Raw genomic sequence first — 23,668 nt, 5'->3', positions numbered from 1 at the left:
AGGAGACGAATCAAAACCATCTGAACGGAAAATGTGTCCGTCTGGTGAACCCGCATTCATACAGCTCTCATCCGCCTCGGAGGTCAGCGAAGTCTGACTTTGTGTTGTCATGCGATGCAATGGAAATAAGTCACAAAGACTGAGACAGGATGAAGTGAGGGAAGGAGAGAGAGAAGGACGTACAGTGAACTCTGCTGTCACTACGGCTGCTTTCCATTTCTGCTTCTTTCTCTTCTGCATTTGAATTCCTTTTTGCCATTTTTCTATCCATCACACTAACTCACTATTACACTGAGGGACACATTGATTTAAACAATGGGAGACTGTGTCCACTAATTAAATAGCAGACTGACAGCCAGTCAGTAGATCGTGTGTGTGTATGTAATATATATATATATATATATATATATATATATATATATATATATATACACACACACACACACACACACACACACACACACACACATAAAATGAAAGGATGCTCCAGGCAGATATAAAATTAGCCTGCTCGCCACTGACACCAGGCTGTCTTCCACATCAAAGAGATTTCCTTTTTCCGTTTCCTTTTTCCCCTAAATTACGATTCGGCTGCAGGCCGCGGCGCTGTGGATCTGTAAAGTACTGTATTAAGTGCCCTCCAGCCTCCCATCTGACCTGGGCTGCTGCCGAATTAGCAATCCCCGCAAGAAATGCGCCACAATCGGAAATGAGTCTCTCTGCGGGGAGCCCTGTGTTCCTCTAACCGCTGGTCTCGGATCGACAGTTTAAAGATTTAAGCCCTTAATGTCTGGGCCGAGCGCTGGACCTCTCTGTTCTGTCTGGAGGAGAGACCGCCCCACGATCCTCCCCCCGGCAAATGAGGGTTTTCTCTTCAGCACTTTCACATCCTCTAAAGCTGGGGGGGGGGGGGGGGGGGGATGCTGCTCAGGGCCACATCCAGGATATAGTTTTGCTATAAACGCAGCCCCGCTTCAAGAAGTCAAGGTAAGACAGAGTGAGTAGTTCACATACAAATGCTCATTTTGGGGGTGAAGTATTCCTTTCACATAACAGATCAAATGTGGCAGCAGCTCCAGTGTAATAATAATAATAATACATCTTTCTTGCCTCAAACCCACTCGGCGTCACAAGACGAGAGGTCGAGGTGAGTCGTCCGCCCGCTCTCCAGGAGTGGAGCGGTGACTCGGGTTTGATTTTATAGACTCCTCTAGACTCGTGAAGGACTAAGAGTCGTAATGGGCGTCTCGCGGAGTTGTGCGGGACCTCGTGTCCCGCTGTCCCCCGCTGGAACCAGAGGTGATAAATTGCCCTCATTACACCTGGGATGGAGCTCCACATATAGCACTATTAGTGCAGCTATTCCTGCTAATGCTCGCGTTGCTCTCTTCCAGACAGACCTATTACAGCGTGCGGGCCACGGTCTCGGCCGCCTCTTAAATCAATTATGGGCCATTACAGTCAGCGGCCGGGACCTCTTCCGTGGAACTTACACTCTCTGCCCACGAGGCTGATGGGCTCCAGGTCCTGGGGGAACGGCGTGGCTCCCGAGGACAGCCGAGGTAAGAAGGCGGCCAAGGCGAGAGCCAGGACGGCCGGCAGGACGGGTCGAGGCGGGCCGGGCATCGGCCTCATGTTGGCAGCAGATGAGGCCTCACCAGAAACACATGGCCCGCGGCAGATTCACCTCCCACCTGGAGTGAGACGAAAAGGGTCATCAGGGTCAGAACAGTCAGGCAATACAGTGTTTCAACACAGTAGATGTTTCCTGCTACAGCTTCCACTGGAATCTGGAGTAGAACGCAGAACTCCGGACCCTGAAATGTTGTGGACAGTATGTCAAAAAAGTATACGGAACAACGGAACCATCACGGCTCGACGCTTAAGGGCGGCAGGTCTTATTTGTATGCAATGCCTTCTGTCAACGCGGCGATGTGACCGAGTGTCCGCTGAGATGTGAGAGTGTAACCACACAGGTAGACGGAGTCAGAGAGAGAGAACCAGACTCAGGAGGGGAGGAGGCGGAGCCACGAAGACCGCCTTATTTACTGCCCATGACGACGAATGTCTTTCACAGACAACTTGGCACAATTAAACACTCGCTCTTCGTTTCGGCCCGCCCCGACACCGGGCCCCCGACACCGGGCCCCCGACGGCAGCATTAATCACTCAGATTAAAGGTCTGTACGTGAGCGAATGGAGACCCGTCAGGTGCACTAAGACTCTCACTCGATACCCGCTGGGGTCCGGTTGTACAGCTCTACATGACCCGTAACATGTTAAAAGGTCAAAAATATCTACGAAGAGATAAAATATATAAATATAAATGTAACTGATTGAGAATAATGGAGTTATTAAGCTACAATGTTGAAATAAATTAGGTATAAAAAAGTATAAGAACAAAAAAAATGCTGAAATAGAATAAAATGAAAGCTACCATTCAGAGATCACATGTTCCCCAAATCTAAATCTGGTATTATGTCATTTTTTGTCTGCCTCATAAAACACATGAAAATGGCAGTTTCTTTTCACATGAAGTGCAGTAAATCATCAACCTCGGTGATACTTTTGAACCTGAATGGTCCTTTAATGCTCAGGTGACTGAGGTGGTGCAGACCTACTTCCATAGATCAGCTTTTTCTTTCATCTGCAGACTTAGAAAGCTTTTATCTCCTCCAGACGGTATCGGATACAAAACGCTGCTGCCAGGCTTTCAACGCGCAGTAAGAGAGCCGTGGTGGCCTTCGCCGGTTACCAGAGACTTGTAGAACTGTTTAAAGATCTCACTGCTTGTTTTTAAAGCCTTGAGCGGCTGCTGTGTGTACCTGAGATCTCCTTACTCCCCATGAGCCTGATCTCTGCTTGAGATTCTCCAGCACGGCTCGAATGGTTCCTCGACTTGTCAACAAAGGTGACCGCCGTGGTCGGCCATTTTCCACCTAATTGTACTATTTGTTTGCATGTTTGAGATATTCTGCTCACCAACCACAGCGACAACAGTTAGTCCGTCGTGGCGACCAAGAACCTTTCAGGAAAAGTCGTCTGAAAAGTGAATCATTGATTCTGAATCACTAAATGCAAAAGGAAGTTTGCTTTGGATAATCACTGGAGCAACTTATAGCGAAAGAAAGACAACGCGAGCTGCTCATGAAAACAAACCTCAGTCACAGAAAGGATGAAGATGTCACGATAGCACAGACTGTGTTTTAAAAGTGTTCTCACAGAACCGCAGAACAGAAAAACGACAATGGCTGCTTATCATGTAAAATAATCCACCTGCAGTGTTTCAAAATCCCAGAATAAGGTTTTCAATAAACGCTGACAAAAGAGTCCCGACGACGACTCTCCGTAAAGAGGATGCAGACTAAAGCTGGGGTTGAGTGGGAATAACCAGCAGCTCGGTCACACGGCTGAGATCTCTTTGTGTCTGTGGAAGGAGACGGTGACGGGCGGCGGAGGGACCTGCTCTCCCCCGCCAACTTATTTAGGGCAACGTGTCCTCCACAGGGGTCCCAACAAGCCGGCCCTAATTTATGGACTGTGTCGCCCGGCAGTGAGACTCCGGCCATATGCTTTTTAAGTGGGAGCAGGAAATTAAGTCCACAGAGACATGAACCGCCATCAATATTGATCATAGTCGGCTTCATTTGAATGCAGGGGAGAGAGCTGCGTTCAGCAATGAGGTCAAGCGACGATCACAACGCAGTGAGTCGAGGGGAGTGGGCGACGGGCTGCTTGTGTTTACTGTGTGCACACGGCTTGTGTGGCCCGCCTTCGGCGACATACGAGGACAATATGCCTGATGGATTAGCATCACACGCTATGGTTTGGGGGGGGGGGGGGCTTTGTTTTATTTTCCTGCCAAGGAGGTCAGCCACAAACAGATTATGTTTTAGCGGAATCGAGACAAATCCATGAGGAAAATCCTTTTAAATGTCAACCAAAAGGGTTTGAAAAGACTTTGGTTCATGCAAAAAACAAACGAAAAAACAGCTGTGAAACGCCAACGAGTCCCAAACGCAGCCACCGGAAAAACATACGCAGCACGCCGAGGGAGCGGAACATGGTCGTGAGGAGGGAAGCCAGAGATCATTCATTGACAACCCGGGTACTTTGCTAACAGGAAGGCAGCCGGCAGACTGTGATGACGACGCATGCAAAACAAGACGACCGCTGAGAGAACCAGAGCTTATGCAAGAAAACTCAGACGCACTGAAAGTCAAGCTGACACTTCTACGACGGGCCATGCATTACTATCCTGAGCAAAAGAGTTGGTTTTTTTTAAACCTTTATTTAACCAGGTAGTCCCATTGAGATTAAAAATCTCTTTTGGAAGGGAGACCTGGCCAAGACAGGCAGCAACAGAAAAACACAGAACAAGACAAGTTTAAATAACTTAAAAGTTATAATACTAGTATAATATAATAATACGAGTGCATTTGGAAAATGCAGAAGCTTAAATTGTGGGAAATATGTTTTCGGTGGAGCCACTGTTCTCAAACTGGCAACCCACATGACGTAACGGACAGCGTGCTCTCTGACACGCCCACCACCAAAGAACAACGTTCTACTCCAGTCGGGCACTTCTGCGCTGTGAGACACGCTACAGTGTAGCACAGTTTTAATGAATAAATATATTTTAAAATCAAGTACATTCCTCTGGCATTCATAGTTTTCTACTGTACCGAAACGTACCGAACCGTGGCTCCACTGTATCGTACCCAACCCAACCGTGAGTTTTGTGAACCGTTACACCCCTACTAATAAGCCATCATACTACAACACAGACAAACATGTCATCACCGACACAACGTAGTACACAAACACAACCTCCTTTGGCTGCCTGCACCCGTAGGACCGGTTCGTGTGAACTCTCATGGCCCGTATTATAATATTGAAGATATTAAAAAGGTAAAAAAGCACCAACTTGGTATCTGTACCTACAATACGCCCTCGTTATCGCAGCATCTTGTGGAGACAGTTTGTTATACTTGAGCGAGCCGCTGGGAAGCGACTATATTCTGCAGAATCCTGACATTTAAAGTCGCTAAAAACCCAGAGACAATGCCCGCATTAAAGGTTAAGGCTCTGATTTGCTTCTGTTGCAGCTCTGTCCTGAGAATACAAGCAGAGTAAGGCGGCTGCTCGTCACGTTCTTTTGACCTTTTCCACACACAGACGGACGCAGCTGAAAAACACACCTGCCGTCCTCCAGCGCCCACGTTTACCTCCAAATGCAAATGTGCATCAACAACGCATCTCCCCTCTGGAATCCTGAACTTTCTTAATCTAACCAAACACAAAGTCTAATCAGTTAATGACTTTCTGTGCAGTCTGAGGGGGGGGGGGGGGGCTGACAGCTGTCGGAGGGAAATAAGCCATCGCTTATCCTCATCCCATGTTTGCTCTCTGTGTTCTAGGGTTTGGACGGGGAGGGCCCGGATCCTTTTGTTTTTAATGAACTGGACTTGTTGAGCCATCTGGGAGACATCGGCAGTCGGGCCTCTTCAGAGGAAGAAGGGGTTTCTGGGAAGAAGGGGTTTCTGGGACACTGGCGTTCCATTGACTATCTGACATTCATTTGGATTAGCCGACAGCGGATTCATGAGATGCATCCGCAGCCTCACGACCCTTCAATTAGGTTAATGCTGAAATATAATATGAAGAGGAAGATCATCTTTGTCTTCATTGGTCGGCATTAGAGGGCCAGGAAGTCATTCAAATTCATACGTTCATAAACGTTCATAAACTCTTACGCTTGGTCGCGTAAAAAGTCACATTGGAAATCCAAAATTCCAGCTCGTATCCTCAATCTACTGCACTGCACAGTGAGCACCTGTCCACTCCTGGGACAACTATTGTCGGCCTGCTGCTTCACAGCTACATAAGAATAGAATAGATATAAGAAGTAATATAAGAATAGAGAACAGCAGAATAGAGAATACCTCTCACCTCTGTGCACCCGGATACCTCTCGGCCTTGGCTGTGAAACGTCTTTAAGCCCCCACTATCCTCCCCACGCGACACATTTGTGGCACACAAAGGCCGGAATAATGAGCGAGCGCATTCCCGGACTCCTCGATCATTTCAGACTCAATTAGCCACGTTAGCCTCTGCTCTCGACAGGCCGCTACCAAGCAGCTTCCTGAGCTGGAACGTAATATATCGAGGGAGATGTATTTTAACTTTTATAATTTGTAATAAAGCAACAGAGACGGCACTCACTGGGAACGTTACATGAGCAGAAAGAGGACAAATAAGACGGGATTGTTGAATGTATTAGAAAGGTGGTGTTCGATAATTCATGCAGATACGGAGCACGGCGGTGGCACTCAAGCGTCTCCAGGACGCCCATAAACCCCCACTGACCTGCTCCGACAACTATTACTCCTTGCTGTGTTGTGAGGATATCTTAATAAAAAACCTCAAAAGCAGCTGTGAATATTAAAAAATGAAGCACCAATTGGCATGATAAAATAATAACAGGGTGTCAACTTGTCTCGTTTCCATTGCCGTGCCGGACGAGTATGTAAAAAAACAGCCCGATGATTTTTTTGTTGTCAAAACATCCGCATGGGAACCTCAATTTGACGGTGGAAGAAAAACACATGATCTGAATGGCGCTCGCTGAGACAAACACTTCACTGTTGAGGCTCGAGTTGATTGTCCCGCCCTCAACTCTGTTCGGTGGGTTCATCAGACCAGCAATCTCGCTGCAGTCCCATGACACGAATCACACATCTCCACCAGCACTGAGCTGCTCTTTCCTCTCAGCGGTCGCATCAGACCGCAGGCGACTCTGCGTGGCTGACGACACGGCGGACGATGATTAACAAAAGGAATGTTAAATATCTCAGGACACTCAACCCTCTCAGACAGGAGCAATTTATAACGGCTAATTAGATTCACAATGTTTAACCACGTAGATGTCGTCGCAGCAAATTGGAGTTGGTATCAGGCGGCAACCTCTGGTTCTGAAAAGTGAAGTCGAAGTGGAAACGAGAATAAGTCTAACTGTATGGAAGTCTGTGAGAAGATGACTCTACTTCTCTCTTGATTCATTACCTCAGTAAACATTGTAAACATGAGTTTATGTCTCAATCTCTAGTTTCAAGTATTCTTCAATACAGCATGATGTTCATTTAGTACATTATGGTCCATTTAGAGTCACACAGACCATAAAGCAGGGGATGCTTTAGGGCGGGGCTACCTTGTCTATCAGAGACGTATACGTCCAAATACGGTCACTTCTGTCCACTGGTTGCGAAAACCCAAGATGACAACGGCGAGAATCCAAGATGGCGACGGCAAAAAAACGCCGAACGCAAGGCTTCAAAACTGCAGTCCACAAACCAACCGTCAGTCTCTGTGACGGTGATTCGAACGACTTTTCTTTGTATGCTAAAGATTTAAAACCTGCTCAAAACATCCATTAATTGTGTGTGTGTGGAGTTTAAAGGGTTTGATAGAAGTAAATGGTAACTGTTCTAGTCCAAACGGAAGTCGTTCTCTCATAAATCCACAGGAACACACAGTGCCGGTAGCTTTATACCATTATTTGCGGGTCTACTTTCATTCTTAAACCCAATGTCAGAGTTTAGATCCAGTGCTGCCTGTCACCGACCGTAAACAGGCATCTAAGCTGGGCTGTTGAATACCAACATGTCCGATAAAGGAGCTGGGGATTTCGGTTGACTTCAAAGGCCAACAGACAACAGAATGGCTCCAGGGGAGCTGGAGCAGCATTTGAAAAAGTCCATTAGCATCCCTGGTCAAAGAGGAGTGATGGCTGGCTTCTTGCCTTTTCATTTTTTTAACCAAGAATAGAAAATCAATGGTCCCTGAATCCTTTAGTTCTTGGATTAGTGCAGCTGCCTGGTGTCAGTATAATGTAGTCTCATTGTCAGAGTCGGCATCGTGCCCCGGCAGGAGAGGGCAAGGTGGCATCCAGGATGAGATGCGTCTGTCAGGGGAGGTTGGGACCCTCCTCGCCATCAATGCCACTCAGGCGGTTCCCACGGGAACGCCGCTTTAACCTCAGCGCCCACAGACTTCAGACGAGTGACGGGTAGTCCCGTCGCAGAGGCCATCGATTGTCACCCCGTGTCAGACTACTTTACTCTGTCCTCAGCCTAGGATCCCCACAGATCAGAGCCTGCCTTTGTCCTTCTGTGGCGGATCTTTAGGGGTTTGATGTCAAAGTGACAGCAAGGAGCCAACTTTTACAGATGCCCCAATGCAAATGGATTTCGTTGTTGAGTTTTGTTACAGCAGCTGGTGCACAAGGCTCCAGGTTATCTCACCGACGTCCCAAAGTCAAAGTGGAAACACTCAAAATTCTAAATGTTATCCTTTTACTTTGTTCTAGTTATCTCGAGTGCTTATTTGCATAAAAACACAACATAAAATATTGTATTTTCATTGATGAAATAATACTCAGCAATATTCAGTTGCTAAGAGCTATGATAAGGAAATCACACAGGTCATAATTATCTGTAAAATCTATCATATATTGCTGTGAAACAACTATTTATTCAAGTTTCTTGCCCAAAAACTACATTTTACAAGATTTCATTTGAACACATCATGATACTATATAATTAACCTTTGCCCCAATTCTCATTTTTACTGAATGGAGCTTGAACGCATCACGATGTAACTGAATGGAACCTCCCTACGTTAGCTGTCAGCGCCGCTCCCGTCGAATATCACACAGTTGTGTTGTTATTCACGCTGATCCCTGATCACATATTTTTACTGAATAGTGGTCAATAATCTGTGGTAAAACTTTATTTCACTTCATGAAGGCTAAACTAGTTAATCACATGCTCTGTGCATGGGTATCACTCACTGAGCAGCACTGCCTCCAGTCAGGCCTTCTCTTCTAAAGCCAGAGTTGGCCAGACTTCACACAGGGGGATCTATGCGGGACTCAGACAGTGAGACGGTTCTCTGATCGATCCGCAGGCACCACCCGTCGTCTTCATGTCGATTTGCAATGGACGAAAAACGAACAAGAGAAATAAAATGAAAGCCCAGAGGGCGATCGGCGGAAGGAGGATCAGCCGCGCTCCAGTGGAATCCTCTCCATTCGTCCGCCTCCTAATTATTTGGATTCGTCTTCAGAGGGGCCCTAATTCCCTGACCGGTCGGTGCTCCCCGTCACTCAGGACGCACCTTCAGTCTCCTCAGACGAGTCCTACCTCCGGGTCAGCTGATCAAACAGATCACTTTAAAATATGCCCTCATCTCGCCGTCTCCTCCTCATACATAGAAGTGAATGTTAACTACACCCGTCTCCTCGCCATCTCTCCGCCATCAATAATTCAGAGTGTTATTGAGAAACACTACCTGAACCCCGTATTGACAGAAATCCAAGCACCGTCATTCCCTCAAGGGCGTCATAATTGGATACCTCCCGAGGCCGCCGCTACGAAATGCAGAGCGAGAGGGGGAGCGAGGTCGGGCTGCTGTTGTCTGTATTGTTGCGTTTCCACTTTTACCTTTCTATTTTCAGGGACTCTAATCCGACCCGAGAGCCTGCAGTCGACTGGAGGACAACCCCTCGGGTCAGAAAGTGTCCTAACTCTGCAGAGCGGGAGCGTCACTTCCTTCATTGGCAACGACAACTGCGTGTTCAAATTAAAATCAACACGTAACCTCACCTCACGCAGCAGTCAGCCCCGTGACGAATGACAGACAGCCGCCCAATTTACCTTGGAAATACAAACGCCAGTGAGGAAGATGTGCAATACGTGATATCACAGCGTGAACGCGTGTCTTGAAAGTGTTCTCCCGCCGTAAACCGGTTCATCCGCATGCACGTCACGGAAAACACAACACCCCTGTTCTAATGCTGTCGTCTGGTCCGACCTGGTCGTCTGGTGAATCTTCCGTGTTGCCAGGAGATGAGCGCTCAGACTAAACCAAAGATGAGACTCTTGTCAGTTTGGGTCAAATCAAAGCGGGTGGTTAAAGGTTGTAGTGACGCGTCTCCCTGCGTAGACACAGGAGAGCGCACAGACTGGTTAGTCTACATGTGTGTGCATGTACACACTTACTGACATCACTGTAACAATACAGAACAGGGTTTTCTAGAGGGCCGGCTTAGCATTCTGCTGTCAGTGCAGCAAACACTCCAAATAAACCCTCAGACACAGAACGAAAAGCTCGCACGTCGGCAGAACTGACAACGATTACGCTGAAGTGTGTCTCAATGGCAACACAGGATACAGCGCCGGCCTCACGGCTAATCTTGAAGGGTGGAAATGTATCTGTGCTTAAAGCTAAATGATGAACACATTTTTATCAATTCGTTTGGAGGCATGGCTTAGGACGGTGTTTAAAATCTACACGCGTGTTCTCTTCAGACAGAGGTAGAAAAAAACGAACAAAACGAAACACTGTCCGCTGTTTTCAAAAAGTCAAGTTTGGTTAAAGTTAATCATTTCTTTGTCTTCTGCCTCGTTTGTTTTTCAGCACAAGAAAAAATGATTAAAATCGTAAATCGGAGGTGAAGTGAATGAACTGGAGCCGGCTCTACCCGTGCCACAGCTGGATTGCTCAAAAGCAATAAACGTATGGAGAGTTAGGGGCCTCTTAAAACAGACAGTTGCTCAGCGGGTCATGTTTAAAATGAGTTGCCTCATTAGATAAGTAAGCAGGGCAGTGAGGAATGGAAGAGAGCCTCGTCAGACTCAATCGGAGCCGGGACACGTGGAACTTTCCCTTTCCCGTTGCCGAGGGCGCTCCAGCCGAGGACCGCCGCTACGAGGACTTCACGGAGGCTTGGTGTCCGTTCACTCCGCAGCGGTCAGAAAGAAGAAGAAGAGTGAGACTCCTCCATTAAACAGAGCCTCTTTGATCTCCATCTCCCCCGTGGTACCAATTAGCCCGCTGCACCGTTTGCATTTCCACACTCTTTGAGCTTCCTATTTTTTTGAAAGACATCCTGCATGAATTATCAATCTACCGGAACTTTTTATATTCCCTCGCGACGTAAAAGCTGAAAAATATGACTGGCATATCTCGAAAAAGTTTGGCTCATTCGAATGAAGGAGCTACGAGCGTGGAAAAGGGATGAGATATCACATGCTTAGTTTCACTCAGTGTGGAAATCTTTTCCACTTCACCACAAGGAGGCCTCTCGCTTTGTCTCTCGTCTCGTCAAAAGAAGAGGTCGCGGCGCTCACAACTCAGAATCTGAGAGCCGTGCAGGCAGAGCAGCCGAGACCCGATCAAAGGAAGATAAATAGCTGTGAAGATGCTTCCGCTGCCTTTATCCCTCGTTAGCAGAGGCAATCACACAGCCGTCACCCAGGAGACCCATCCGTCACGTTACCCCCAACAACGCGTGATGGGGGGGGGGCAGCAGGGAATGTGTGACAAAGGTACATTTGGTTGAACTTAAGAGCTCCTCTTTTATAAATGAACGATTTTTCTTGCAATCTGAGTGGTCGACGCTGATGAAGGGAAATATAAATCAAGGGTAAGAGTGAGGCTCCTCGGCCGAGAGATAATGGCACCATCATGGCCGCGTGCTTCGCAGTTCCTGGGAAGATTAAACACTCCATCATTGTCTTTGGGACAAACGGTCTCCGTACGTAGAGCACGCGTGCCATCATTACACCCTTTGTTTTCTTACCGCTAAAGCGTAAACGCACCAGAAGCCAAGAAAAGAAGAAGAAGAAGAAGAAGAAGAAGGAGGAGGGATGGAAGAGACGTCCGTCTGATCGGGACGGTGGTGCCTCTCGGGTCGGTGGCCCGCGGTGGCAGCTGACCTCACTCTTATTACCGCTGTCACACATCGGTGATGTCATCTAAACACATAGCGGGGGAAAAAAAGGCCCAGCAGCTTTCAAGCTCGGTTTGTCTCGTTTTAAAGCCCGAACAAGTCCGTCCCCCCCTAAGAGAAAGCCGGCGGCCGTGGGCGATCAGACACCGAGGAGCAGTGCGGCTCCTCTCACCTCACAATGTGTCACGGAACATGGGAGGAAGAGAGGAGGAGCCGGGACACGAACAGTGACAGTACATCTAAATGCGGAAGAGGAAAGGTGTGTGTGTGTGTGTGTGGGGGGGGGGGGGGGGGGGGTGACAGCATCTCACAGCTCACTGGAGTGGAATCAGCCAGACAATCAATTCCAGCACTCAGATTCAGGCTGGCAGGTCCCGCCTCACCGGCACTGAGCGCCAAATTATCAACAGGGCTGAATTACTTTAATGATCAGCCGACGCTGTCAGAACGAGACGAACGTACGACGGAACAAAAGTGGAAAAACCAGACTCGCTCCAAGGCCGCCAGCCTCGTGATGGCCTGCAATCTTCCACCTGGTACAATTAAGCACTTTATGGACAACTCTGCTGACACGGTGGCACCCGGTCCGTTTACCCAGAGAGCACATATTCACAGTACATCCTGCATCTGCTAACAGAAAGCGGCCCCTCGTAGTATTTGTCCCAAAATGAAACTTTTTAAAGGTGCAACACTGCAGGCGTTGGAGTTATGATGCAAATACTTGTACCTACGTGTATCGTACCGCGAGGTGCTTTGACAACACACAGCCGTACCTGCAACGGTCAGCGCTATACTCTCAATCATTGCATAGAAGCAGAGCGCTGCTTAATATCTACTGCCAGCTGTCGAGTCCTTCGAGCGTCCATGTTTCCTTGACCGACACGTCTTTTAAAACTTCTGGAGCCAGGAGTCCTTCTGCAAAGCTCAAAGATCAAAGCGGCGCATGTAGTATTCATCTGGCGGCTCCCTCACCATCCCTGAGCCCCAGCGGTCCACTCATCTGCATTTTAAGGTTTTTTCTTTTTAGAGACACGAGCGAAGCTGACACAAAGAGAACAACAGAAGTTGAGAATGGACCAATTCACACTGGGAGGGATGGAGGGGGGGGGGGGGGGGGCAGGAAGAAGTTCTTCCCAGTAACACTAACAGGACAGCGGAGGGGACAAACGGGTCCAATCCATAGCGGGGCCAGATGAGCTCGGGTGGCGATGTCATTAAGCGCGCATGCGTGATAAATGCTCTCTGCTTGTCGGGTTTGAGATTCTCATTAGTCCGTGTTCAGAAGGAGACCTGGGGCCATTACTCTTGTAGCTGCCATGACAAGAGGCTGCATGTGTTTTGCTGTATGAAGCGAGAGCGAGAGAGAGAGTGTGTGTGTGTGTGTTTCTTTCTGCTGGGATACATGAAGGCGTTCCAGATGACGTGTCGTGGCCTCTGGCAGCTAAAGTCGAAGTCTTCTGTTGTCACGACAGCTGTTTGCATCGATTGCATGTCTTGGAAGTCGCAGCAGCATCTTCTCGTCATGATTGATGTAGAGTTCTCTCACGCAGACTCTACTTGGGCGGGGCGCCAAAGTGTATTAACGGCCTGACAGTGTATTTTCCGACCCATTTTAGCATTTTTACATCTTTCCGAGAGAACGCCGTTAACCGGGATCGACTGATCTGCTCTTCACCTCCAACACCGTGACCGCTCTGCTGTCAGTCACACGTGCTCTGCAGGGAAACCAAATACAATCAATCCGGAGTCTACGAATGGTTAGTAGAATTAAAATGAACCACTGTTCCACATAGTCCTTCACCAGCTCCGTGCTCTCTGCCATCAACAATCTGTTGAGAAAAACAATGTTTTCTGTTCCTGTATCGTGCTCCTTGTGGCTATTCTTTTGTGATTGATGTTGATTAATTCTCCTTATGAGTCTACAGGCTGCGTCCGTCTGTGAGTCAACATGTTTATTAATACACGTGGAACGAATGGAGAAGCAGGCGGAGCCATCATTAAACCAGAAAATATGAAATCCTCCTGTTTGTTGTTTGTTTTAGCCCCCAAAGGAGAACGCGAGACAGCTGATTGCAGCTCTTTAAATGAGTTACTTTATCAAGTTAGCGGACTCATCAAGCTGTGTGTTTTTGAGAGGACAGCAACAAACCCCTCTCTGTCACAGTAATCATGACTCCGACTCACGAGCAGCCTTCCACTGAACGACACCCACACCGCACCAATCCTCTCAGCCGCTCTGCCAACGTCTCGTGCCGTCAGCCATCATTATTACTATTTCCTGTCTGCAGCTCTCCACTGAACCGCGGCTGCCGGGAGGAGGTTAGCGACACAAAGCCTCCACGGGAAGGAAAACACAAGTGCACCCGCCGTGCGACATAAGCACCATGTTCTCAGACTGACACTATGGAGGCTTCTCTAAAGGACAGGACGCATGTAGCCTGGGAAACACATTCCTGTACGACAGCTAGAAATAAATATATTCTCTTTTCAATAATTGACATCATTACTCGCCTTAAAAAAAAAAAAAAAAAAAAAAGAACAGCAGTGAGATTGTTCGGGGAGCTGTAAAATCTAGCGAGACAAAAAAAAAATCCCACGAACACAAGAGGAGCTTTGAGGCGAGTCGCCATAGATCGGAGAGGCAGAATGATGAACAGAGGGGTAAACAGGGAGGCAGGTAGTCGCAGCCATCGTTTGAAGTTCTCCGGGTCTCTGGTGGATTCACAGGACTCCTACAAATGAAGTTTCTGAGAAATATGCACATGCAAAAATAATAAAAAACAAATCTGTACCGTCTCCAGAGGGACACCGATCGGGTTTGGAGGTCACACCAAAGGAATACATCAGCATTACTTGAGAAGCTTCGGTGCATATTTACTCTGGATGCTCTGCGTGGCTCGCTGAGCTGTGTTTGATTGAAGACGCATTGACCTGCAGCAGAGTTTTACCTGCTGGTCATGAGGCTTTTAGAGGCAACACTTGTATGCGGCGCTGCACTCTGATGTGAGAAGTTATTACGCAGCAGTATGTCTGAACCAGGGCTGGCAGCATGTGTGCTTATCCCCAGAATCACCACGCTCATTCAATATTCTTTAGGATTGAGATTCTGCAAGTATTGCAACGGTGTGATGTATTGCCATTTCAGTTTACTTCTTCAACAAGAGACCAGGGGGGGGAAAGTGGAATCATACACTTCTGGGGACTTTGGAAAATCACGACAATTGATGCAGTAAAAACGTTTGCTTTTTTAAGCATGTATAGTCAGAGATGTCCCCAAGTACAAAGACATTTCTTATTTTGAAAAACAGACGTCACATTTCCTAAGTGGGTGTGGCCATGGCGTACCCCCCCCCCCAACAGTAGTCTGAACCATGCAGAGAGCTTTCTGTGTCGTACTGTACATGCGACGGCGCTCATCCGAGCCGGTGCAACCAGCTTTCACTCAGCACGTACCAGCGTTTCTGTTGACTTTGCGTTTCTCTGCAATCGTGCCGTGAAAGAAATGTGAAGGTTTCCAATGCAACGAAGCGTGCTCGGCCCCGACGGGGAACATCTGCAACTTATTGTTTCAATGTTTGCTTATGTTAAGTATTTGACAAAGAATCAAAAACACACACGCTTATAAACATGTACTCTCTTCAGTGTACAAACTGGTGCCATGAATCCATTTGTCATCGTGTGGCCTGGTTGCCATTTAAAAAACAAATGTGTTTTTAAAGCAATCGCTTCAGAGATCCATGTCCCCTCTCAGCATGAAATGAAGGAAGTGCGTAAACACACAGTATCACTTACAGCCGCTCTGGGACACAATGAAGGCTGGTATGTTGAATAAGGTGCTGGCATATTTACAACTATAATAATACCACGCCGTTACGGCCTTGCTGATTTGTGAGCTTCTCGGGTGTTTTAATAAAAACACATTCTGGCCGTTATGAAATGAAGAGGCTGCTGTGAGACTTCCGCAGTCTGAGCTCCAGAAATCAATGGATATTTTGGGCAAATTACCGGCGTTTAAAGACACAATCAGGGAATCGTGAACCTCTCCGTTTCGGAATAGTTTGAAATAAAAAAACTCAAACAGGTGGCATTCACACATGACTCCCTTTAATCTGCGATTCCCGTCCTTCTGTCTCAGTGATCTGGAATTTGCAAATGTCTCCTCTCAGTGCTTAAGCTCTTTGGCCATATGCTGTTGCCGCCCCGACCACGACACAAAAGGCTTCTTTAATCAATCTCCTCAATGGCGGAGCACATTCCGTCACTAATGACGCCGGGCTTTGAGGCTCGCTTCAGCCTCTCGCCTCCAAGTCAGATGGCGGAAATTGATAAATCCATTGCTGCCTTGCAAAGTAAGTTTTGTTGGTGATCGGATCCCGACCCACAACACAATCTTCTCTCTCTGTTTGGGTAAAGACTGCATTTCTGTTGCATCTTTAAGTCTATGATTCGGCAACATTGGCCCTTTTTTGTTGCACTGAAGTTGCTTTTCAATGAACTCCAGTGTAGACGAAGCGAACACACCGGAACACAAGGAACTAACAGCTGAACCTGCAGCTATGCTCTGCCACCTGGTTTGGACAGCTTTTACAATATGATCTAAAACTGATTTGTGACAGAAAGAATATCTGTGTTCACCTTCGTTTTGGCAGAAAGGAGTAAATCACCATTTCACTTCTGCAAACATGTGCAGAGAGACGTCGTCGAGCTGACGAGTGCAAACAGCCAGAAGCTACAGATCCTGTTCCATCTCAAGAAGCTATTTTGGATCCCAGCCAGGTGCCCAAACAGATCCATTTTAATGTGCACAGGAGTTATCTGAAGGGTGAAACTGACAGAACTTTAACGGGCGAACACATGAACTTTATTAGTATTGAATTCGTTTGGGTTTCGCCCTCAAAGTAAACGTTATTCAATAGCGTGGAAGATTAGCATAAATGAAGGCTAATTCCAGACCAACTCTAAAATAAGATTCACTGTTTTGTGACCTTTACGTGTTGTTCGAAGACGAGACGCCGTGAAACTCTGCTCATTTCAATCGTAATGATAAACAGCCTGGAGCGGCCGTGGAGGGCGTCCCGACTTTCACCTCAGTTTCAATCTCATTATCCAAATTCACCAAATGTTTCAAACCTGAGCACAGAGATGAGGATCGTACAGTAAAGCGCACATTCACGTCGCCTTACTCGTTCTCGCACATTTCTCAGAAACAGATTCGTCAATATATTTGTTCAAACTGTCGTTTTTGTCATAAATACTTTCACGCAAATATTACGCGGCAAAAAAGCAACATTGTTTCAACACCGCGATACACACATCGACCAATCGCAACGTTTGTGTCGTTTACTCGTCACCCCCTCCCCGCTGGTTTGAGAAGCTTTCCCTGAACTCTGCTGCAGGTTAGTGTTTGCGGCCCACATCCTGGGAGCATTTATGGAATATGGAATATGTAAACAGCGGTCTCGGTGACGGGGAGAGAAAGCCGGCAGACTGTTGGTGCCGACGGTGAAAGAGCCGTTATCACAAACGGAGGGCTGTTCTTCTGCTCACAGCTCGCTGTCAGTGATGGAGCGTGGACGAGCGATTGCAGTCGCGTGTGTGTGTGTGTGCGCGTGTGTGTGTGTGTGTGTTCTTGTAACAATCTGGCTCCTGTCCAGCAGCTCACAGTGTCTTGTAGCGTGTGGACATCTCATAAAACATTGCATGCTGTGAGAGGTTTGTGCATTTTTATTTATGTTTCTTGCCAAGCTGCCGAGTTTAACGACCTCGTGAAGTTGCATCACTTCAGCTTTCCCACGTGTGTATAATTAGCCGCTGGTGAACATGAAAGTCAGCAGAAAGTTTCTTTGGAGACCAAAATATGAGTCCGAAAGGCATGTTTCGGAGGAAAGTCGATACGGTTCTTTTTGTAGTCATAAAGATCATCGCATCGCTGTTGAATAGCAGCAAATGGTGATCGATAACAAAATTAGAACATTCGCTGCATGAGAGGAAAAATAATGAAAGGGCGGCGGAATTTGCTCTCTTTTCTTCGAGTATTTTTTTATGTTTCCTCCGGCGCCCTGAGGTGCTGAAGGGAGCATCACAACTCCCACTCAGACGAGTCCTCAGACGGCTGTCAGGAAGGCAGAGAACACATCTCATCCGAGGATCGATATATCCCCCCCCCCCCGCTCAGGGCTCGGAGGTTCACTGAATATTAAGCAACCGTGGGAAAGTTATACCACCACGTTCCAGGTGAGGAGAGCCGGCCGGAGCTGCAATTATCCCATCCTCCTCCCCGCCCACCGAGTGAACGCGAGCTTTTTAATGAGAAGAGAATCCGATCCATTAACACCCCCCCCCCACCCCACCCCTTCATTTAAAAACCTGCATTTTTATGGTGAACTCCGTCTGGAGCCATAACCTGATTAGGCAGATTGCTTTTTTCTGTTTTCACTTCATTAAAGAGTCGGTGATGTTCAGTGATTTTTGTTGAGCAACAACAATAACACGGCTCAGCATTCGCAAACAAAACTAATCACACAAGACTGATGTGGTAACGTGAACCTCTTGGTTGCATGTTGGATGTTGACACAGCAGCATCCGTGGTGCTTTACTGAGGCAGCCAGCAGACATGCAGACCTGCTAATGTCCTGGCCAGACCTTACAGCCTTGGCGTAGAACCGTTACTGAGAATACGGCATTAATCATAACTCAGCAGTCAAAATACAGTTCACGTCTACCAATCACCAATCACGGCTGACTATCTTCTACGTTACGAGTCAGCTAAGCAGAGAGTGACAGACTGAAAGCTTGTATCTTAGACATTCTCCCACTCTGAAGAACAAATAGGAAGCGTTTTATACTTGAGATTCCAGTCAGACTGAGACTCAAATGTGAGACTCACACCAGTTTTACTGCAGCATCGTGAAATGAAGTTCAGCGTCTTCACTGAACTGCTGCTTGGCCAGATGTTACTGGCAGACTGGGGCACGAGGTTGTCTTCGATTTGCATATCCATAAACCTTTACGTCAATACTGAACATTTATATTCCTTTAAGGTTCAAGCTGCTGGTGTAAGATGTATTACTTCAATAACAAATGACAAATCATTGCATTTATATTAAACATGTCTATTACCAGGACATCAAATTATCACTGTGTGACCGACTTGATAGTTTCACGTGATACAGCATGATGTTCATTTAGTACACGATGGTCCATTTAGAGTCAAACAGACCATAAAGCAGGGGATGCTTTAGGGGCGGGGCTCACAACTTTAACCCTTCCAGTGTGTTTTCACTTCATGAAAGTTAATTGTAAGATTTTGGACGCCTACAAATTCAGCATTCGGTTTAGCTCCGCCCTCTTGTGTCACTTCTGGTGGCCAAAAAACAAAGATGGCGACGTCTAAAATGGCAAACTCGAGGATTCAAATATACAGTCCACACACCAGTGGGTGGCGTCACGGTGACTACGTCCACTTCTTCTTCACAGTCTGTGGTGACAGCCCACATGATTTAAGGGTGTTTCTACGATCCCTGCCCAACGCAGCTGGAACGAAAACGCAATTGGGAAACGATTTCACATCCTAATGAGCAATGCTAGTCCTGTCAGACAAACCGGGATCTCACCAGAAGTCATGTTGCAATGAGAACACCCATGGGGATTTCAGTCAAGCTGGAGAAAAGTCTCATGGGTAAACACTGTCGAGGCAGCGTCTCTGTAAATAGAACAGCCCGCTGACATGTACGACGGTGACGGTCTACGGTAGGCCGGGTTGTAGCGGCTCCCAGGGTCCCACCAGCCTACCATCAGTCTGAGCTCTGTCTCTTTGTCAGAATCCCTCAGCGTCCCCTCGCCTCTCCAAGCGGAGACGAGCGGAGAGACTCTGACAGCTCGCAAGCGCCTCCGCTGCACACATCATTGATACTAATGGGGCCGGAGGGCTGGTGCAGTGTGGCATGCGTGTCGCTGGCGTGTGTGTGTTTGTGCACATGGGGGAACCAAAGTCAGGATTACACAAGTGGAGCACGTGCGGGTTTTGCTTTCTGCGGCACGGAGATCAATTTACGCCGCCAATTTGTCACGGCACATCCGAGTGTGGCCGCGCCCTCGTTTAACATTGAGCGAGAGCACGACCCGGGGAGGGTGCGTTCAGGCCCAGTAAAACAAGTATTTAAATATTTGCACCATGAAAAACAACTTGGAAAACAATATCAGATTTGCAACAGAATTCACTGGTAAGTGTCTCTGGACCCCATTGAGACGGAGGGCAGGGTTCACCAAGAGCCCCCCGTGTTTTGCTTTGGTGTACAAAGAATCTTCTTGTTTGTTTTCATGTTACGCATGTGGGCCATGAACAAATGTTCATGCATCCAAAATATGCAGCAAAGCATGCTTCACTTCTGGTGGGAGGGACACAGTGCCGGCATTGTCAAGTGAGTGGGTGACAAGGTATGAAAGCAATGCCACTCAGCCTCCGTCTCCCTCCCTCTCTCTCTCCCTCCCTCTCTCTCTCTCTCTCTCTGTCCCTCTGTCACTCATTTTTTGGCACCATAAGACTTCTATTCAACTCAGCGGTCTGATCATGTTTCACGGCCGTGCACCCGCTTTGACTGCCGTTCTGTCCCATTTCACCCCCTTTGATGCGTCTTTGTGTCATCAACAACGACAGGCAGGAAATGGATGTCCACATCGGGGGGGCCCTCAAGCCACCGCGGTGCCAGCGATCCAGTTCCAACACCTCGCTCCCGTGGGCTCAACCTTCTCACCGAAACCATCGCGCAGTCGTCGTCCCCCCCCCCCCCCCCCCCCGCTCGCTGTCAGCAAAGAGCGACGCAGAAGTGGTGGGCTTCTATTCACTTTGACCGACTCACAATCCTCCACAATGGCCCCCGTGTTGCACATGTGCAAGGCCAGCCAAACGAGGGATCACGGCACAATGGCGGCGCTTTGAAAAGGGGGCATGAATAAAGAGACAGCCCAACGAGAGCGTTTGCAGCGCCAAATCGCTGCAAATAAAAGCTCATGGGGACACAAAAAACAATGCTTTACATAAAGTATGTCTACGAGTCCATTTGTCTACCTGGCCGTGGTGTGTGAGGCCGAGCTGTGATTGAAAGCTCTCCAGAGTCGTTTTGGCACTTTGGAAGAGCACTTGAAAATCAGGACCTGCACTGGATGCAATCAGGTACGGGTGTAATAAGGGGAAGGCCATTAGCAGCTCTCTCTCTCCATTATTGTGGCCAATCTCACAGGTGAACTTGGATTTATAGCTGACCCGAAGTTGCATTGATTGCCTTCATCCGACGAACACTGAAAGTATTTTTGAGATTGAGGTCAAAACAGCTGAAGTTGGTGATATTAATGGTGTGTGCGATTCAAAAAGAAAAAAAAAATCCTGAACTTACAGTCCAACGATCCCTCACACTTGACCTCAGCAGGACGGGCGTCTCTGAGGCGGGGTTTTGAAGATGGGGGGGGGGGGGGCGTCAGGGGTTGGAACCCCCCTTTGAGGTTCTCGCTCTAAGAACGTTGAGTCTTCAACAAACTTCCTGTGGGAGCAAACAGAAAAAAGAAAGAACTTGAGCGAGGACACAAGAGGAACAGCTGCACTGCACACAAACACAGAGCTGAACAACCTCGGGGCCTTGTATCTTTTGCCTAAACGGGGCCGCTGACCCCCCAGAGCCCCCGCGTAGAGGGGCTCAATCTCCTCTTAGTTTGATCTCCTCAGTAACTCTGCTGTCATAACATCACAGCTAACACCAGCAGAGAGGCCATAAACAGAGCCAGATGTTACAGGCCCAAAGGAGTTTTACTTCCTAATATCAGTGTGAATACTGTAAGACTGTGTACTGTTGTATTAATATGCCAATGTATCCATGTTTTGTTTGATTTGACTTTTGAATGTGTACATTTGCTGAAATATACACAAACATGATGTCAAAGTCTTGAGTTCATGATTATTCAGTTCTCGTGTCGAAACCTCCGCCCACTCGCTTTGTTTAAACCAAATGCTAAACTTGTTTCCATAACAGAAACATAACATAATGTCTGCAGCAAAGAAGAACGCCGCTCTGAACAGAAAGAGCATTCAAACCAGATTGGCAGACAGGTATCAGTGTGCAGGTGGACCGGCTTAAACAGACGGCGACCTCAGCTTCTGTGAGGCCAAAGATGAAGAGCCTTCAACCTGCATTCTCTCCAGTGTCCACCAGGGGGCGACTCCTCTGGTTGTATAGAAGTCTATGAGAAAATGACTACTTCTCTCTTGATTTATTACCTCAGTAAACATTGTAAACATGAGTTTATGTCTCAATCTCTAGTTTCAAGTCTTCTTCACTACAGCATGATGTTCATTTAGTACATTATGGTCCATTTAGAGTCAAACAGACCATAAAGCAGGGGATGCTTTAGGGCGGGGCTTACTTTGATTGACAGGTCGCTACCTGAATCATATACGGACTCCTCGGAAGTCCAAATATGGTCACTCTAGTTCACTGGTTGCAAAAAAACACAAGTCCACTTCATGATCTCAACCTACAAAATCATTTACAGCAGTCTTGGTAACGCATGTTTTTTTTCCTTAGAGGCTTCTCAGGCGTCATACCATTCGTTATGGTTGCTTGTAACTTTTTTTCCACCCAAAATTCTTCTTTTTAAAACTTTCTGCATCTGCCTGAAGCTCGTCTCGGCTCTCGAGAGACTCATTCATGCAGCACAGCCGCTCTGTCGTTAGCTCACCTCTCCAACTGTACTGTCATCTTAGAACCGTCCTCCCCGTAGAAAAGGAAACATGAGAGATGAACTTCCCGTAAATCCAGTTGTGCAAGTACAGCAAACACACACACACACGTTGTCTCTGATGACCAGTGGTGACTAATGGCAAGTGGTTCATTGATTTTCTGTAACTAAGCTCACCTCCTACACACATAAAACTTGACCCTCCTGGTACACAAATGAGGATTTGAGAGGGGGGGGGGAGGCTGTGACAGAGCCATTCCTCACATCCTGAGCAATAGCTAAAGCCCGTCCAGCTCGCTGACTCACAGCACAGCAGATGAGCTGCATTGCTTTCCCCCCCCCCCTCTCTGAATGAGGCAGCTGACTGCAGCTGCTGTGAGCTCAACGCCACCGCTGACTCCCGCCGCGGCTTCATGAAGCCACGAAGGCCCGTAAACACTTAACAACCGCGGCCTTCTGCAAATCAAGAGGAGCGGCGGCTACGGACAGCATGCGTGGCCGGTCGGTGGAGAAGGCTGATGGACGACGTGCTAAGACGACACCGGGTCTCCGTCACCGGGAAGTGGCTGCCTGGCGCAGTAAAGAGAGAGTGATGTCACCTCTGTTTGAGAATGACTCGGCTCCATTACGCACAAACCGCTGACCACTTCCTCCCACATCAGTCCCAGTGCGGACAGGCCACAGCTGTTTCTCTTGTCCACAATCACCAGCGTCAATAGGGCTGGGAGACGAGGTCCAAATCGATATCACACTCTTAATAAAAAGGTTTTTTTTCCACAGCTTCGATGCTTCTTGTTATAGATTCGAAAAGCTGCGTTCACACCAAATCATGCGATGCGGCGATTAGCTGCAGGGTGTGTGCGGCAGTGTGGAACTGTCACTTAAATGGCTCATTTGTGTTATGTCATGTTGTGAAGCTTACCGTAGCTTAATGTAGCACAAGTAGACATCCTATTGCACAACTACTGTTTTCCGTCAGAGCGTTTTTTATGATCTTGCCTTTTCCAACCACACTTGAAGGCATCTTCATTCATTTCACAAGCAGCTAGACCCAGTCCCCAAACAGAGTGACTGTTCATTGTTGCAGGAAAACACGCCAACAAATTCCCCAGAGGATCGCTCCAACAAGCGTCCACGTAATCAGCT

General features: G+C 47.7%; 1 protein-coding gene across 2 annotated transcripts in view; it reads right to left on the bottom strand.

Annotated features, from left to right (window-relative positions):
- sema6cb (semaphorin 6Cb) overlaps nucleotides 1–23,668 on the bottom strand; it is a 131,345-nt gene that overhangs the window by 52,601 nt on the left and 55,076 nt on the right. For both annotated transcript variants that reach the window (XM_079275277.1, XM_079275278.1), the window contains exons 3-4: nucleotides 21,187–21,330; nucleotides 1,494–1,694 (exon numbers count right to left, since the gene is read on the bottom strand). In XM_079275277.1, coding sequence (XP_079131403.1) covers nucleotides 1,494–1,635 — 142 coding nt within the window. In that variant the 5' untranslated portion in view covers nucleotides 1,636–1,694; nucleotides 21,187–21,330. The remainder of the gene's footprint in view (nucleotides 1–1,493; nucleotides 1,695–21,186; nucleotides 21,331–23,668) is intronic.

Source organism: Melanostigma gelatinosum, assembly GCF_949748355.1.
Source record: "Melanostigma gelatinosum genome assembly, chromosome: 9".
Taxonomy (NCBI): domain Eukaryota; kingdom Metazoa; phylum Chordata; class Actinopteri; order Perciformes; family Zoarcidae; genus Melanostigma; species Melanostigma gelatinosum.
The sequence above is the reverse complement of the archived record's forward strand: the minus strand, read 5'-3'. Positions and strand labels throughout refer to the sequence as shown.